Source organism: Cornus florida, unplaced genomic scaffold (assembly GCF_030987335.1).
Source record: "Cornus florida cultivar Cherokee Brave unplaced genomic scaffold, ASM3098733v1 CherokeeBrave_3.0.0_Hap2_Chr11, whole genome shotgun sequence".
Classification (NCBI taxonomy): domain Eukaryota; kingdom Viridiplantae; phylum Streptophyta; class Magnoliopsida; order Cornales; family Cornaceae; genus Cornus; species Cornus florida.
In genome coordinates, this window is record NW_026775581.1 from 70,047,012 (window position 1) to 70,065,953 (window position 18,942).

The following is an 18,942-nucleotide window of genomic DNA, read 5'->3' on the forward strand; positions in this document are numbered from 1 at the left end:
ATTTGGAGAGTGGAGTGACTCCCATGGCAAGGTGATATCCCTGTTCAAAAGTTATTTGGTGCTGGATGCTGATGGTTCATTGGCGTTTCTGTATTTGAGCATGTTAAGAGTGTGTACAAAACTTTAAGTCTGTCATGATATTGAAGTCGTAGTCCTAGTGGAGGTGGGTGTTTGTCTGTGTCGGGGTGCAAATTGTGTGTTGCTCGAGAGGCTGAACAAATTCTCTGTACTTTTTGTATGCAAAAGCCCAACTGTTGATATTTTAATTATTTTTATTCTTCTGCCAATTTCTAAGCATTAATTGTATAACCTTATTGTTTATACAGATGTAGCTAATTCTTAAAATATTACTAGTGAAAATGTGAAGGAAGCTAAAATGGTGATCAAATGCGTTGGAGGCAAGCTCAAATCAAGAAAAAGGGTAGCTGTTAAGTGGTGGTGACAGGAAATCTGTTGGTTGTGTGCTTGTAGTTTACTATGGGTGTTTATCTATTTACACATTTTCAGCTCTTATTATGTCTGGAGATACTAGAGTCCTTGATTCAGACTCGGTGTGTGAGCTGAATGGTGTTCCATTCTATTGACGGTGACATACAGTGCTCTTGTGGAATAGTGTTGCCTTGGATCCAAGAACTTCAAACAAGAAAATGGAGATGAAAATGCATATTGAGATGGAGAATGATTGGAAAACGTATTCCATTGATACATTGTATAATAAACTTTGATTACTGAGGAAGAAGTAGAACCTAAATTAACCAAGGTTTAGCGAGACAATGTATTACTAAGATAAAGCTACAACTATCTGAGACATATATGGTCCATGTTCAGCTTTAGCAGCCAGAGTATCAGGGCTAATTAATGTCATTCCTCAGCCTTATCATAGCAGTAATTGGAGGAAAGTTTTGAGCCCTAGGAACCTAGCAAGACCTTTTTTGAGACCAAATTGAAAATGGCTCTAAAACAAGTATGTGGATTTATTATTGGCTGCCTCATGGTCCATTAATTGATCATTTGGATCCTAACCTTGACAAATCCACTCCTTTTGATTTCCATTCTCAAGTTGGTGACTTAATCCTCAACTTCCTAGTGGCATGTCCATCCTGCGCTGATGTCCCATCTTCCAAGCCTAACCTCTGCTCTTTCTGTTGCACAACTTGTACTAAACCATAATTCGGATGAAGATAGGGTTATTTGGACTCTCTCCCTTCGGCTCTTTCTCCCTTCCTCACACTATTCATGCTCTTTCTCCCTCCCTCACACTATTCATAGTATTGTACTTTGACTTGCTTCTAGGTTGTAGATGTAGGTGTTCAGAATGTTTTTGTGGTGCTCATGGCTTGGTTTTCCATGCTTAAGTTAGAGCCTCTCGAGTTTGCTGCACTCTTGTCCACAGGGAATGCCCAGGTACCGTCTATGTTGTAGATGTAGCTGATTTGCTGTTAACAATGTTTTTGTGGTGCTCATGGCTTGGCTTTTCCATGCTTAAGTTAGAGCCTCTCACTTTTGTCCACAGGGAATGCCCTGGTACTGTCTTAAGAAGAAGAAGAACTGCAACTATTTAGTTATAGAGTGAGAGAACGAATTGATAAAGAAAGGAATTGATAAGGATAATACTTATTTTAAAAAATGTTAGAAATTCCAAACAGTGAATAGTTTCAAGTTGATGATGATAGAGACTTGAGAAAGTGACTTTCAAACTAAGATGAGGTGTGAACCTTAGTGCTGATGGAACAGAAGCAAAAAAAAAAAAAAAAAAAAAAAAAAAAACCAAGAACAATGAAGAGGTATATCATCTTCACAATGAACTCTAATCAAATATACATACTAATACGAAAAGGTTATTGATAAAGCAAATGTGATCAATGAACAGAGAACAGATAGTATCTATTCTTTACCATTCTGAAAGACTAATATGTAAGCAGGAAAGGTGCAGATGCTCTGTTTTCTGTCCGATCACCAAGCAGAGAAAGCGAAAGAGGCCATCAAATCAAATTCACAGTAGAAGTAAATATTTGAACTTCAGGAGTAGGAATTAATTACCACAAATAAGGATTTAATTTTCTATTTTTGCATCATCTTTTAGATGCTCAAATAAATAAATAAAAGTTTCTTGCAGAGTATAGGAGTAAAATGAAAATGTGCAATTGTCTTTCATGTTCAATATTTTCAATAGGATATAATCATACGATCAGTCAATTTATTGTTGAATTATTACTTGGGAATTTGGGAAGTGACGAAGATGTTTAAAGGATAAATGATATAAGGCTAAATATTTTTGGCTCTTTTTTGTACACTACTTGAATGGCTAACACAGCTTAAGTAATAGCATTGACCCATTCTTGCTATGATCACCAACCATAGGTAACTAGTTTGACATTAATGATACGATTCTTTAATACTTGAGCAACCAGATCCAGGTCAAGGTGCTAAAATAAACTCAGTTTGCAAGTCTCTGACAGTTGTGGTGAAGACATGTCAATTTAAAAAGAGTCAAGTCTACTCTCTAATCAGTAAAATTTTGACTTATATAGAATTGAGCACACACACATATTATATATATATATATATATATATATATATATATATGTATAATATGTGTGTGTATATATATAATGTGTATGTACATATATAAGTGAGTTAATAGATGATAGCCAAGAAACATCCTTAAAACATTATTTAAAGTCTTCCTTAAATCTTTTTTTTTTTTTTTTCGGAAGTTAAAGTTCAATGGCAAACAGTAGTTTATTTGTTTTGAATGTTGCATCCGAGTGATTCTGATTTCAGGAATTGGTAGGCTATCAACACCACGAGAGTTACTTAAATTCTCATATAGATGTGCTTCTGTGTTTGTGTATATATCATATTTTCAATATCTGTTTGTGCAATACTTCTTTTTGGTATATGCAAGTTTTTTATATGTATTTTCTTAGATTGGCTACAGACAAAGTTATATGATGAACAAGGCCATGCAAAGTTAAAACATTTAAAAAGGAACATTATAATTTGGCATTTAACTTGTATATATACACATTGACAAAAGGTTATCCATATCACATCCTAGCTTAGATTTAAGAGGATTGGCAGAGTAGGTCAAATATTTTATTTTATTTTATTATATTATAGTAGTTGACAACATGAGCAGCATATTGGTATGCATATGATATAGGAATATAACTATAAGATCAAACCTCCACTAGGCTTTGCCTCTTCAGAGTTCAACATGAAGACTCTGAATAGAAGGATTGGGATGCCAAAATGCCTCCTCTTTGCATTTATTGGTGCTTTTGCCCTTGCAGTTCATGCCCAGGTCCCTGCAGGTTTGTAAACACTTTCTTGAGATATCAATGTGATATATTTATCGTTGTTACAATAAATGGATAGCTAATTAAGGTCTCTCTCTGATCTCTCTTTCTTTCTTTCTCAGGCTTCATACGCTTAGATTGAGGGATATCACAAGATTCCAGTTACACAGATGAGACAACCGGAATATGTTGTAGTTCAGATGCAACTTTTATAGACACCGGTGTAAGCAAGACTATATCACCTGAATTTAAGACCAAGTCATTCCAACAACAGTAATTGAATGTTAGAAGCTTTCCTGAAGGAACCAGAAATTCCTACACCATAAGACCTGCAAGAGGGACAGGTAACAAATATTTGATAAGGGCCTCGTTCATGTATGGAAACTATGATGACAAAGATAAACTGCCAACATTTGATTTGTACCTTGGAGTTGATTTCTGGGACAGAATATCATTGTCTGCTTCATTTACTATTATGTCGAGTGAAATCATACATGTCCTCAACAGTGATTTTATATATGTTTGTCTCCAAGACAAAGGCCTTGGAACACTTTTCATATCAGCATTAGAGCTAAGGCCTTTGAATAATTCCATGTATCAAAGTGGATTATGGTTTGGATCACTGGCCCTCTTTGATCGTTTGGATTATGGTTCAACAGCACCAAAACTGGTCAGGTATGCCATCTTTCTTATCAAAGTGTCTTTGGTAGGAGCTAGCTGGGAAGAAACAAATATCTTTATATTACATTTATTTCCAATTTCCAAATACTGAATAAAAATCTCATGGTGGTACTAATAACTCATTTAGGTTCAAAGATGATGCTTATGATCGTATATGGAACCCTTGTCCCATCTTGATCACGATGACAAGAAATTTGTCTACCATGAACTCTCTAGCTTCCAACCAATTCCAAGTACCGTCTTCTGTCATGAGTACAGCAATCACGTCACAAAATGCTAGTGACTCATTGAACTTGACGTTGTATCCTAGCAGTACTTCTGACCAATATTATATCTTCATGCATTCGCTGAAGTTGAAGTGTTGCAACGTAATCAATCCAGAGAATTCTACATCTATATAAATGGGACGCTATGGTGGGATTTACCTTTTGTTCCTGATTATTTTTCCACAACAACATTTTATGGCACAATACCCCCATCTCTTGAAGAGTTTTAAATTTCAATAAAAAAAAAAAAAACTAAAAATTCAACCCTTCCACCCATCATCAACGGCCTTGAGATTTATCCTGTGAGAAAGATTATACATCCACAAACAGATGATGAAGATGGTAAGTTCTTACCAACATTTACTTTATTTCAAACACATTGCATATAGTGCACGCCTTTTTCTTCTTCATGTTTTAACTCTCATTTTCCTTTTGGAATATTAGTTTCTGCTATCCTGGGCATCAAATCGACGTATAGAGTTAAAAGGAACTTGGATGGATATCCATGTGTACCTGAAGCTTTTGTGTGGGTTGGCCTTAATTGCAGTTATGATGGTTTCAGTCCTTCTAGGATCACATCCTTGTATGTTTATGCCTTTAAATAATTAAATACTATTTTTTCCATCCAAATCCATACCTTCACAACATTATTCAACTTGCAATCAGGAACTTATCCTCAAGTGGACTGACAGGGGAGATTGCACCTTACATAATGAATCTCAGGGCGATACAATCTTTGTAAGTATCATCATCATCATCATCCTTGCCTTTATCCCGAACAAATAGAGTCAGTCCACATGGAATCTCTTTCTCAACTCTTTCTATCCTAAGAATCTTTCTAAGTATGATGATCTCACAAAAACCACTTCAACTTGCTAATGATATGAAAATCCAACTTACTTATTCTTCTAGACAACAAATTATTAACAAAGTTGTACTTCTGCTCAATTCAGGGATTTGTCAAACAATAAACTAACTGGGAAGGTGCCGAACTTTCTATGTCAGTTGACCATGTTGACATTCCTGTAAGTTACTTCCCTATCTGACTTGAATTTTTAGCATATTAGCATACAAAACAGGCAATCATGTTTGCTATCTTGGTGCAGAAACTTGAGAGGAAACAATTTCACTGGTCCTTTTCCAGAAGAACTCCTTGAAAAGTCAAAAAATGGATCGCTCATATTGAGGTTTATTCTTTTTGCAAAACCACAACAGAATTACCAAAAAAAAATTCAAGATGATTCTTGATTTGGTATTTCACTTTTTCCCCTATATATGCCAGAATTTTTTAGAAGTAATACACAGCTGACCATTATTTTAATTTTTCTATGAAACAGTAAATCACTAAACATTTCCATCCTACAAAGTTGTTCAATCATTAGGATGACTGAATAGCTACTGTGGATATATATTAGCATATACGATAAACATTCATTGATTCTCAGTTTATTTGTCTTTTAAAAACAGAATAAATCCAACTGACCAAGTTCCTGAAAACACAAATCCTTGTGAGTCTATTTCGTGCAAAAAGGAAAAGAACAAGGTTGTTCCAGTAGTAGCAGCAGTTACTGCATTGTCTGTACTCTTAATTTCTATAGGGTCTGCCTTATGGATCATTGGGAAGAGAAAACAAGGTATGAGAACCATTATTCTCAGAGTTTAAAGATCAAAATTTCAAATCTTAATATCCAACATTCAATAATTAAAGTTATTTGAATTCAAATATGATCTTAGTAGTCAGGAAACAAAAAGTTCGGTGGTTATTTGATGCAAATAATCGAGAGTTTACATACTCTGAGGTCCTAAGCATAACCAACAATTTCAAAAGGAGTATTGGGAGAGGAGGATTTGGAACAGTTTACCATGGCAATGTAGGGGACACTGAGGTTGTTGTAAAGATGCTCTCTTCGTCATCAATTCAAGGGTATAAGGAATTCCAAACCAAGGTAGCTTGCATAACTCTAATAACAGCTTTCTAAATCATTGAAATATATTATTTGATAAAATCCAATGAAATGTCTCTTTTCCATAAGAAATATCAAGTTCATCAATTCATGTATTAAACTAAATGTGGTTTTCTGTTGCAGGCCAAACTTCTTACTAGTGTTCATCATAAAAACTTAACTTCACTTGTTGGGTATTGCAATGAAAGCACCAACTTGGGAATCATCTATGAATACATGGCTAATGGAGACTTAGAAAGTCACCTGTCAGGTATACATGTCACACTTGAAAGTTTCTGACTAGGAAAGTAGACATGAGTGTAGTATCATTAACAAAAAGATTTGTATTGCTAATTTATGGACAAAGATAGAAATCCAAATGTTTTAAGTTGGGAAGACAGACTTCAAATAACAGCAGATGCAGGACGAGGTTAGTAAGTAGAAGAATGCCATATATTTCCCTTTTACTTACCTCTTATTTTCCGTTAAGAATTTAACTACCCAAAAATGTTTACTGGAATTGAAGGATTGAAGTATCTACACCATGGTTGTAAACCACCAATAATCCACAGAGATGTCAAATCTACAAATATCTTATTAAATGAAAATTTCCAAGCCAAACTTGGTGATTTTGGACTGTCCAGAGTTTTCCCAAGTGAAAGTGGCACTCATGTATCAATGATTGTTGCTGGCACTCCAGGGTACCTTGACCCTGAGTAAGTCTTTTTTATTATTATTTTTTTTCCCAGTTCGATGTTTGTCTTTTGAAATGATTTGTTTCAATAAATGAATTTTACATTTTTTCAAGATATCTATGTCTAGACAATAGGCTGAATTTAGAAAACATCATATTTCATGATTTCATTGTGATAGGAATAATTGTTTTATACATTTTGGGTTGCAGGTATTTCATATCAAATAGGTTGACTGAGAAAAGCGATGTATATAGCTTTGGAATTGTTATCTTGGAGATAATCACTGGCAAGCCAGCAATACTGAAAAGCCCTGAAAGTACACACATAATTCAATGGGTTAATTCCATGCTTGCTAACAGGGATGTTAAAAGTGTTGTTGATCCCAAGTTACAGGAAGATTATGATGTTAATTCTGCACAGAAAGCTATAGAATTAGCAATGGCTTGTGTATCGCACACTTCCACCAGAAGGCCAACCATGAATTATGTGGTGATGGAATTGAAGGTGTTTGGCAATGGAGGTAACTCAGGATGATTCAGATCAATCAAAGGGTTCAATTGGAATGATACCAATGATTTTGGAGGTGGAGTGAGTGATGTGGAAATTTGATATCTCCACTAAAAAGTTTTTGTTGCTGGATGGGGATGGTTCACCGGTGTTTCTGTATTTGTCCATGTTAAGAGTGTGTAGAAAACTTTGTCTATCATGATCCTGATGTTGTAGTTCTAGTGGAGGTGTGTGTTTGTGTGTTTGGGGGTGCACATTGCCGGTTACGCAAGAGGAGGAACAAATTCTCTTGCAGTTTTTGTATGCAAAAGCCAACTGTTGATATTTGATTTCTTTTATTCTTCAGCCAACCTCTAAGCATCAATTGTATGACTTTATTGCTTTCAGAGATGTAGCTAATTCCAAAAAACTACTGGCTGTGTGTTTGTAGTTTTACATGGGTGTATATCTATTTACACATTTTTCAGCTCTTTGTGTGTCTGGAGATACCAGAGTCCTTGACTTAGACTCAGGGTGTGAGCTGAATGGTATTTCATCGACTGTGACAAACAACACTCTGTAGAAATGACGGTGATAGTGACTAGGCCACTTTAAGGAGGCAGGGGAGTATCCTCTTGTGGGATTAGTGTTGTGTTGGATCCAAGAACTTAAAAACTTCACCTGGTAAATAAGGTAAATGGAGATGCCACGTGGTATGGAATGCCTTGTCAAAAAGAATATGGAGAAGAAAATTTATATTGAGATAGAGGATGACTGGAAAATGTATTCCATTGGTACATTGTATAATAAATTTGGATTGCTCGACGGAACTACAGTAAGCTAAAATGAGGGAAAAACTAAATAAACTAAGGTTAAGAGAGACAATGTACGAGTAAGATAAAGCTACAACTATCTGAGACATGTATAGTTCATGTTCAGACTTCAGAGTATCTGTGCAAATTGGTGTCATTCCTATTTAAAATGGAAATGTGCATTGTCTTTAGTGTTCAATGTTTTCACTTGAATATAATCAGGCAACAAGTCAATTTATTACTGGCAAGTATTTTTGGAATTTTTAAGTATACACTTATAGAATGGCTGCAACTTATCATATATTCTACGGGAGGAGCCAAATTCTTAGTATTGACCCATTCTTGCTATCACCAACCAAAGAGCTAATTTGACATCCCCATGATTTATTTAATAATTCAGAAGCCAAATCCTCGTCAAGGCACCAAAATAAATCCAGTTGTAACAGTTAAGGCAACAACATGACAATTAAAAAGGAAAGTCTAGTCTACTCTCCTACCAGCAAATTAATATTACTAAGTCACAAAATTTATGTGAAACCAAGCACATATGTGTGTGTATATATATAACTAAGTAATTATGATAGTCGCGAAAACTAATTTTTTATTTTTTTCTCCAAAAGTTTAAGCAAATGCACACAATGTCACAAACCTACAATATTAACAGGGCTCAAACACTCGGCCTCTCCTTTGGTAGGAGAGATTATACTGTCTGAGCCCATTGGTTTGCCACGAAAACTTTCTTCAAGATAATTATCAGTATTCTTCAACCCTGCTTTGTTCTGAATGTTGCATCTTAGTAATTCTCATTCAATGAGTTGGTGGACCATCAGCATTTGCATTCTGGTATATAAATCATATGTTGAGTACTTGATTGGACATTCACTTTTCTTTGGCATTTTCAAGGTTTTCATATGTATTTTCTTGTATTGGCTACAGACTAAGTAACATGATGAAGAAGACTACAAAAGGTAGGAATATTTAAAATAAACATTATGATTTGCCAGTTGACTTGTATACAAACATTAACAAAAAGTTACCTAAGTCAACATCCTAGCTTAGGTTCAAGAAGATTGACAGAGTAGCACAAATATTTTATCTGATTATATTATTTGACAACATGAGCAGCATATTGGTATATATATATAATGTAGGAATATAAACATAAGATCAAACCTTCTATTGGCTTTGCCTAGCTCTTCAGCATGAAGACTCTGTATAGAAGGATGGGGATGCCAAAATGCTTCCTCATTGCATTAATTCTTGGTGCTTTTGCCTTTGCAGTTCATGCCCAGGTCCCTTCAGGTTTGTAAACACTTTGTTGAAATATCAATATGATTTATTTATTGTTGTTACACTAAACATATAGATGATGATAAGTCACTCTTTTTTCTCAGCTTTCATAAGCTTAGATTGTGGGATATCTGAAAATTCAAGCTACACAGATCAGACAACCGGAATACGCTATAGTTCAGATGCAGCATTCATAGACACCGGTGTAAGCAAGACTATATCTCCCGAATTCAAGAAAAATTCACTCTATCAACAGTTCTTGAATGTTAGAAGCTTTCCTGAAGGAACCAGAAATTGCTACACCATAAGACCTGCAAAAGGGACAGGTAACAAATATTTGATAAGGGCCTGGTTCATGTATGGAAATTATGATGCAGAAGATAAACCACCAACTTTTGATTTGCAATTGGGAGTTGATTTCTGGGACAGAATATCATTGACTGATTCATCTTCTACGACGTGGAGTGAGATCATACATGTCCTCTCCAGTGATTATATATATGTTTGTCTCCTAGACAAAGGCCTCGGAACACCTTTCATTTCAGCATTAGAGTTAAGGCCTTTGAATAACTCCATGTATGAAACTACTTCTGGATCACTGGTGCTCTTTGATCGTGTGGATTTAGGTTCAACAACAAATCAATTTATCAGGTACAAAGACGATGTTTATGATCACTAATTCTTTTTATTTTCATGTACTAATCAAAAAATATTTTGCTATGCTACTAATGTTTTATTTAGGTACCAAGACGATGTTTACGATCGCGTATGGAACCCTACTAACTTGAGTAGCCCCATGTTGCTAAGAGATTTATCTACCATCAACTCCCTGGCTTCCAACCTATATCAACTACCATCTACTGTCATGAGCACAGCTATGGTGTCACAGAATGCTAGCGATTCAATTAACTTGTGGTGGACTCCTAGCAATTCTTCTGACCAATTTTATATGTACATGCACTTTGCTGAAGTTGAAGTGTTGCAGCTTAATCAATCCAGAGAATTCTACATCTATATAAATGGGACACCATGGTTGAAAGACCGTGTTGTTCCTGATTATTTATCCATGACTACAGTGTACAGCACAAAACCTCTATCTTTCCCAAAGTTTGATATTTCAATCAACAAAACAAAAAATTCAACTCTTCCGCCCATCATCAATGGCATGGAGGTTTATACTGTGAGACAGATTATACATTCTCAAACAGATGATACAGATGGTAAATAGTTCTTACCTGTATTTGCCTTTTAATTCTCCATAAGTTCTAACTCTCTCCTATATTTTTGGAATATTAGTTGCTGGTATCAACGGCATCAAGTCGACGTATGGAGTGAAAAGGAACTGGCAAGGAGATCCATGTGCTCCTGAAGCTTTTTCGTGGGTTGGCCTCACTTGCAGCTATGACGGTTTCAATCCTCCTAGGATCACATCCTTGTATGTTTTTGCCTTGAAATAATGATGCTTAATAAATTTTCCATCCAATTCCATATCTTCACAAAATTATTCAACTTGCCATCTAGGAACTTATCATCAAGTGGACTATCAGGGGAGATTTCTCCTTACATATCCAATCTCACGGTGATAAAATCTTTGTAAGTATGTCGATTTCACAAGAACTAATAAGACGTCAACTTGCCAGTGATATTCAAATCTAGTTTTGTATTCTCTATGATAAATAATAAACAATTTTACAGGGATTTGTCAAACAATAAACTAACAGGGCAGGTGCCTAGTTTTCTATCTCAAATGGCTTCTTTGACAGTCCTGTAAGTTACTTTTCTCTGTGATATGAATTGTAATCTTAACAACACATCAGACAGCCCATCATGTTTGCTCTCCTTTGGCAGAAACTTGAGAGGAAACAATTTCACCGGTTCAGTTCCAGAAGAACTCCTTCAAAAGTCAAAAAATGGATCGCTCTTATTGAGGTTTGCCCTTTTTGCAGAACCACGACCAGAATTAGCAAAATCATTTTCATGCCAGAAACCTTCTCTCTGTGATTCTGGCTTGATTTAACATTTTTCAAAATAATCATTAAGCATTTCCATACTCTAAAGTTGCTAAATCATTAGGATTTTTTAATAGATTCTGTTGATATGTATGGCATATATGATGAGCATTCATTGATTCTTAATTTAACATTTGTCATCAAAAACAGTATCGATGGAAATGGAGCTACTGAAAACACAAATCCTTGTCAGTCTGTTCCTTGCAAAAAGAAAAAAAACAAGGTTGTTATTCCAGTAGTAGCATCTGTTACTGCATTGTTCGTACTCTTAATTGCAATAGGATCTGCCTTATGGATCATTGGGAAGAGAAAACGAGGTATGAGAACCATTACTCTCCTAATTTAAAGATCAAAAGTTTTAAATCTTATTATCGAACTTGTAATCATCAACAGTTTTCCTAATTAAACTACTTATGTTTAATTGATCAATATGATCTTAGTAGCAAGCAAAGAGAACGAAGTGTCCTTTGATGTAAAGAATCGAGAGTTTGCATACTCTGAGGTCCAAAGTATTACCAACAATTTCCAGAGGGTTGTTGGGAAAGGGGGATTTGGAACAGTTTATCATGGCCATGTAGGGGACACTCAGGTTGCTGTAAAGATGCTCTCGTCATCATCAATTCAAGGGTATAAGGAATTCCAAGCGGAGGTAACTTGCGTAACTCCAATGAAATATTGTTTTCCCAGTAGTATTCCAGATAAAATGAATATTTATGAAAATCTCATAGAAATTGTGAGCACATGAATGTAAGCACTAAACTAAATGTGGTTTTTATATTGCAGGCCAAACTTCTTATGAGTGTACATCATAAAAACTTAACTTCTCTTGTTGGGTACTGCAATGAAGGCACCAACATGGGAATCATCTATGAGTACATGGCTAATGGAGACCTAGCAAAGCACCTGTCAGGTACACATGTCACACTCGAAAGTTTCTAACTAGAAAGGTATTCAAGATTGTAAGTTCTTATTATAATTAACAAAAAGACTAAAAAATTATGGGCACAGATAGAAATCAAAATGTTTTAAGTTGGGAAGAGAGGCTTCAAATAGCAACAGATGCAGCACAAGGTTAGTAACTAGATGAATACTATTTTTTTTCTTTTCCCTTTCACTTCTTATTTTCCTTCTAAAATTTACCAACCAAAATGTGGACTGCAATTGAAGGATTGGAATATCTACACCATGGTTGTAAGCCACCAATAATCCACAGAGATGTGAAGTCTACCAATATCTTATTAAATGAAAAATTCCAAGCCAAAATTGCTGATTTTGGACTGTCCAGAGTTATCCCAACTGAAGGTGGTACTCATGTATCAACAATTGTTGCTGGTACTCCTGGGTACCTTGACCCTGAGTAAGTTTCTTTCCCCGAGGGTATTTTGAAATCATTTGTTTCAAGAAGTTCATTACATTGTTACAAGGAATCGATGAAAAGGGATAAATGTTCCATACATTTTGGTTTGCAGGTATTTCATATCAAATTGGTTGACTGAGAAAAGTGATGTCTATAGCTTTGGAATTGTTATCTTGGAGATAATCACAGGTCAGCCTGCAATACTCAGAAGTCCTAACAACACTCACATAATTCAATGGGTTAATTCCATGCTTGCTAACAGGGATGTTATAAGTATCATTGATGCCAAGTTAAAGAAAGATTATGATGTTAATTCTGCTTGGAAAGCGGTTGAGTTAGCAATGGCTTGTGTATCTCACACTTCCACCAAAAGGCCAACAATGAATCATGTGGTGATGGAATTGAAGGAGTGTTTGGCAATGGAGGTAGCTCAACATGATTCATATAAATCAATGGATTCAATTGGAATGATGCCAATGAATTTGGAGAGTGGAATGAGTCCCATGGCGAGGTGATATCGCTGCTAAAAAGTTATTCGTGCTGGATTCTGGTGGTCTATCACTTTATTGGTGTTCATATATTCACCAAGTCATGTTAAGTATGTGTAGGGAACTTTCGAGTCTATCATGATCCTGAAGTTCTAATCCTGGTGGTGGTGTTTGTTTGTTTGTGTGTATTATTTATTTATGTACTTTTTGGTTGCAAATTGTGGGTTACTCAAGAGGAGGAGTAAAGTCTCTGCAGTTTTTATATGCAAAAGCCAACTGTTAATATTCAATCTCTCTTAATCTTCAGCCAACCTCTAACAATCAATTATATTACTTATTGCTTACATAAATGTAACTAATTGTTAAAATTGCACTAGTGATAATGAAAGGAAGCTAAAATGGTGATCAAATGGATAGGAGGGAAGCTCAAATCAAGAAACAGGGGAGCATTTTTCGTTTTCTTGCTGGTTGGAGCTGTTATATGGTAGTGACAGGAAATTTTGTGATTTTGTGCTTATTGTTTCACAAGGGTTTATATTAATTTACACATTTTTTAGCACTTTGTGTGCTCGGGTATACAAATTGTATTATCTTAATAATAATCGTTCTCTCTTTATAATTTTTAGCTTACTGTAGTTCCCTCTTGTAATCCAAATTTATTATTCATACAATAGATATCCCAATCATTGTAATTCTCCATCTCCACATAAATTTTCATCTCCATTTTCTTCTTAATGCATTCTATACCATGCATGCATGCAAAAAGAAAGCTAGCTTTCCCTCCGGATCTTATAACCAGCTCAAGTACGTAGAAAGGGTTGGTCCATGCCGAGCTTTTAGGAAATTCAATGATAATGCTTCCAAGGTGATCTCTCCCAAGCAACTCATCCTAGTTTCAGTGTTCAAGAATTGTCCGAATATCATGCAGAGATTTGTTGCAAACTCACGGGTGAGTTCTTTCTCACCCAAGGAGGTTGATGTAGTGCCAACATGTACTCTACCTGTGAACTATTCAGTCTATTAAGTCTACTCCTCTCTAAGGACTAAGGTTAAAAGAGAAAAGACGTTGTTGTTGTTGTTGTTGTTGTTGTTGTTGTTCTTTTTTGACGAGAAATGGCTATAACTGTAGGTATATAGTGATGAAGGGATACAATTACATTGGATGTTTAGAACTACATAATAACTATGCTAAACTAGGAGTTACCAAAACATGCAATAGAGATGAAGGATGCTTCATTCCTTTTCTAGAGAGAAAAAGGAATGGACAAACACGGTCAGCAGTCAAGCCCCAACATAAACAAACTAAGAGATGGCCACAGAAGTTGCACCCAAACAAAGAAAACATCTATAGTTTCAGTGAATACATAAGGCAGATAAAGCATATATACTAACCATTTTGAAAAACTAATTTGCATTTCGCTTTAGTAGGAAACACATATGTTGCTGGACTGAATCTATATCTGGACTTGCATAAATGTAGTGAGGCATGAACATCAAATAGAAAGTCATCAGACCAGATACCAAACCAAATTCACGATAGAAGTACTTATATATGAACTTTAAGAGTAAAATTTAATCACCTCACCTAAGGACTGTTTATCCATATATTCTCATCGGTTTTTTATGAGATGCAATGTTTCTTGCCTAAGATAAACAAAGGACCAAAATCTTCTTGATATGGGTAATGGGTGGATCTCTTTGAATAAAGGGTAATTCACAGTTACCGCCCTTGTAGATATGTCAAATTACGCCTGCATCCCTTCTGGTTTGCATAATTTCGTTTACCTTGATCCGCGATCAAATCCGGTGACCGGAATACTAAAATTACTCTTATATTTTAATGCATTTTTAATCCAAAATATCTCCAATGCAATATTACTGTTGTGCCCATAGGATATTCTATAATATCATATAGCACCCCATTTTCTCTCTCCAAAAATTTTATACACACCAATAAAAACCCCAAAACCAAACCCAGAAAAGCAAATCATTTTATCACTTCTGCAACCTTCATTCATTCCAATACTGATCCTTTATCCTCTTCCTTACTCTATCCTCTCCATTTGGTTCAACATCAAATACATTCAGATAAGATCTAACCTTCATAAAAACAAAAATACTAGGAAACTGAACTGATACGAAATAAAACCAAAGGCAAAGCATATGACCCAAACAAGGTTGTTGCCGAGGGGAAGGCGCTGGAGAGGGGTGTCGTCATTGTCGGCCGCCTCGATGCCTGTGTTCGAGGTCATCGTCACCCGATTGGAGCTCAAACCGGTGGATCTGTTATCAGTCCTCTCTCTTGGATCAATTTGGAACTTCCACAGTGTGTATATTTATAAATATATACAGAGAGAGAGCAAACATGTATTTTGAGAAGCTCGGTGTAAAATGAGGTAAACGTAATTTCATTTAGGAGGACAGAAATGTCTTCACAAACATTTCAGGGGTAGTATAGTCATTTTGAGGGTGAATAATCATGATGTCAGTGTTGACTGCTTTTGACTGTGCCGGAAGCCGACCGGAAGGATGTATTTGTTACAAAGTTTTAAAATTAAGAAAGGTAAACGAAATTATGCAAATTAGAAGAGAGGTAAACATAATTTATTATATCTGCAAGGGAGATAACCGTAAATTACCCTTGAATAAACTATAAACTTAAATGGCTAACACAACTAATATTTTACCAGATAATAAGCCAAGTTGTTAGTATTGACCCATTCTCGCCATCACCAACCAAAGGACATGACATTCCCAAGCTTTCTTTTAGTACATTCAGTTGTGGTCAAGACATGTCAATTTAAAAAGGAAAGTCAATTCTACTCCCAATTAGCAAAACCATTATAATGATGTTTCTTACTTAGTATGCAAGTTGGGCTGATCTAAAAAAAAAAAATTGGGCTGATCCAACCCGATCTCAATTCAAAATTGGATTAGGTTGGGCCAGCCCGACTTATACCCAATATTAATTATGATTATAATTGGATTCGAAAATCTTAAACAAATCTTACTTGTGTTCAAGCATTATGAAAATTGCAAACATCAAGAGCCTGCAAAGCATAAGTATGAGATGGTTCATGACAATATATAACATATATAGATAAATGAGTAGAACTTACACAATGATATCAGTATATCATTTTCTTATTTTCTCTCATTTTCTTTGGCATTATCAAAGTTTTGCTCAAATTTATAATGACAATAAGAGTCATTATCCATAGGCAAAGAAATATAATTTAAAATCTCAGCATCCGTTTGACTTGTACACCAGTTGACAAAAGGTTATACGTATATTTATGTCATCGTACTTGTAAGGTACAATAGGATTGACAGAGTAGGTCAAATATTTTATCTCATATGATCAGCACTTTTGTATTTCAAAAAAAAAAAATGGCTTCCTCTCATCTTCATCCATCCTTTGGACAAGGGTCCTGGCTCCTCTCCATTTGCAATGTAGTCTATTTTCTTCATTCTTTTTTTTATTTTTTATTTTTATTTTTTATTTTTATTTTTTAAGTAAAAGTAAATTTCAACATTTTTTTACGTGCATTCCAATATTTTTTTACTGTGCATTCCAAACATAAGTGACGTGGCCATTTCTGAGCCACTCATTTAAAAATGAAAAAAATGATACACTATTTCACTGGAGGTAATTTTTACCCTCATCGTGAAATCATTGCAAAATAGAGTGATGGAATGCCAAAATGCTTCCTCTTTGCATTTCTTGCTTGTTTTTCCCTTACTGTGCTTGTGGTTCGTGCTCCGGTCCCTTCAGGTTTGCAAGCACATATTTTGAGAAATCAACATTAACTAATATGATATGTTATATAAATTATAGATATTAAAAATTTTAGGAGTGACGTTATATAAATTTTTGAGATTATTACATGTAAATGGTACTAATGATCCATACTTATTATTTGATGGAGTCAAAATCTCATAATTTAAAAAAAATGAAGATATAGAAAAACACTGTTTACCATTTACCCTTACTGAAGTGGTACCACTTTTAGGCACATAGGTACTACTTTTTGTGCATGCATATATCACTTTTTGTCAATAAGCACCACTTTTTGTGTTGCACAAAAAAATGATACTTGATGCGCAAAAAGTAGTACCTATGTGAATAAAAATAGTACATTTATGCCCTAAATAAAAGTGGTATCAGATGCACAAAAAGTATTACCTATGTATCTAAAAGTGTTACCTCATTAAGGTAAAAGATACCTAAGTGAAAATGAATAATTTTAAGAAGTAGGGAAGAAAAAAAAAAAAAAAAAATGAGAATTTTGAAAGGAAAAAAATTAGAGTTTGATTGAAGAAGTGAAATTTAATTTAATTTAATTTATTTTTTAATGAAAATTAAAGAAATTTAAAGAGTAAAAGAAAAAAGAAAATAATAATAATTTTAGAAATTAAAAATTTTAGGAGTGACCTTATATAAATTTTTTACTAATATATATATAAAAATAAAATATAATATAATTATATATAGTAGTGGGTGTGCTATGAATAGACAAATATTGCCCTTAGTCTAATGGGTTAATCCGACAACCCATTGAAAAGTTAAGTCCTTCTCCTCCCTCTCTGAGAGTCTCTCTGCAAATCACAAACACGCCCACACACTCTCTCTTTCTTTCTAGGGTGCATTTGGATAGGTAAGAGAGAAAAGAAAAGAAATTATAGTATTAGTTATAATTTTTATTTATGTTTGAATTAAAAAAAAAATATTATAGTATTCTTGCTTGGATGTGATAAAGAATAAAAAAAAAAAAGAGAAAAGATAACAATTAAATTATTATCACATCCTTTAAAATAAATGAGATATGAGTGGAATAATAATTTCTTCCTTTTAATTATTAAGGGTAATTTCGAAATTATAAAAATACTACTTAAATATTATCATTTCCCTTCCTATTTTCTCATTTTTAGAGAGATAGAAAATGAGTAATAAGGATAAATAGTTCTCTCCCTATTTTTTTTTTTTTTTTTCTTTTATCCTATTTTAACCTACCCAAACACAATTCACGCCATCCTTTCTTTTTTTTCTTTTTTTTTTAATCTCTCTATGTCGTTCTTAATCCAAACATACCTTTTAACTCTCCACGTTCTTAACTACACAAAAAAGACCGTTGTAATTTCTTCACTCTTCTCATTTTCCCTCTCTCTATATACACAAATATATATATATATATATGTGTGTGTGTGTGTGTGTATCCTCTGTCTGAGCACTCTGTTTTCATCTCATTCAGAGTCTTCAAATTCGCATGTTGTCTATGCAGCCGTCGCTATTGCCGACCAACTCAAAATGATAAACCCTAACACCCAAATCCTCGTTCTCGGAACCACAACCCGAATGGAAAGCACCGCAATAGCTTCCGCAGCCAACGGTTTCGCCTTGGTCCTCGCCGCCCTTTTGCCCCGCCGATCCTCCCACCCCGCAATCCAGGATGGTATTGGTCGTAGGGTTGAAAGTGGAAATGGGACTGTGAGACCCGTGGTGGAGTTGTAACTTTTTAACCCATCTCCAATCCAGGTTAACCCAATCTCCAATCCAGGTTAAGAAGGGTTTATATTGGTGGTGGGTGTACTACATTTCCAAACTTTTTTTAA

General features: G+C 34.8%; 1 protein-coding gene and 1 pseudogene across 1 annotated transcript; both read left to right on the forward strand.

Moving 5' to 3' along the window:
• Window positions 1–1,108: 1,108 nt before the first annotated feature.
• LOC132281255 (probable LRR receptor-like serine/threonine-protein kinase At1g05700) lies at window positions 1,109–7,956 on the forward strand (annotated as a pseudogene).
• A 114-nt stretch (window positions 7,957–8,070) lies between these two features.
• On the forward strand, window positions 8,071–13,356 carry LOC132281256 (putative leucine-rich repeat receptor-like protein kinase At2g19210). Its single transcript, XM_059782974.1, has 14 exons — window positions 8,071–8,208; window positions 9,467–9,487; window positions 9,552–10,126; window positions 10,217–10,695; window positions 10,772–10,910; window positions 10,997–11,068; window positions 11,171–11,242; window positions 11,324–11,404; window positions 11,635–11,801; window positions 11,928–12,133; window positions 12,268–12,415; window positions 12,493–12,555; window positions 12,652–12,841; window positions 12,954–13,356. The coding sequence occupies exons 1-14, from the start codon at window positions 8,071–8,073 to the stop codon at window positions 13,354–13,356; spliced, it is 2,754 nt and encodes a 917-aa protein (XP_059638957.1).
• Window positions 13,357–18,942: the final 5,586 nt, after the last annotated feature.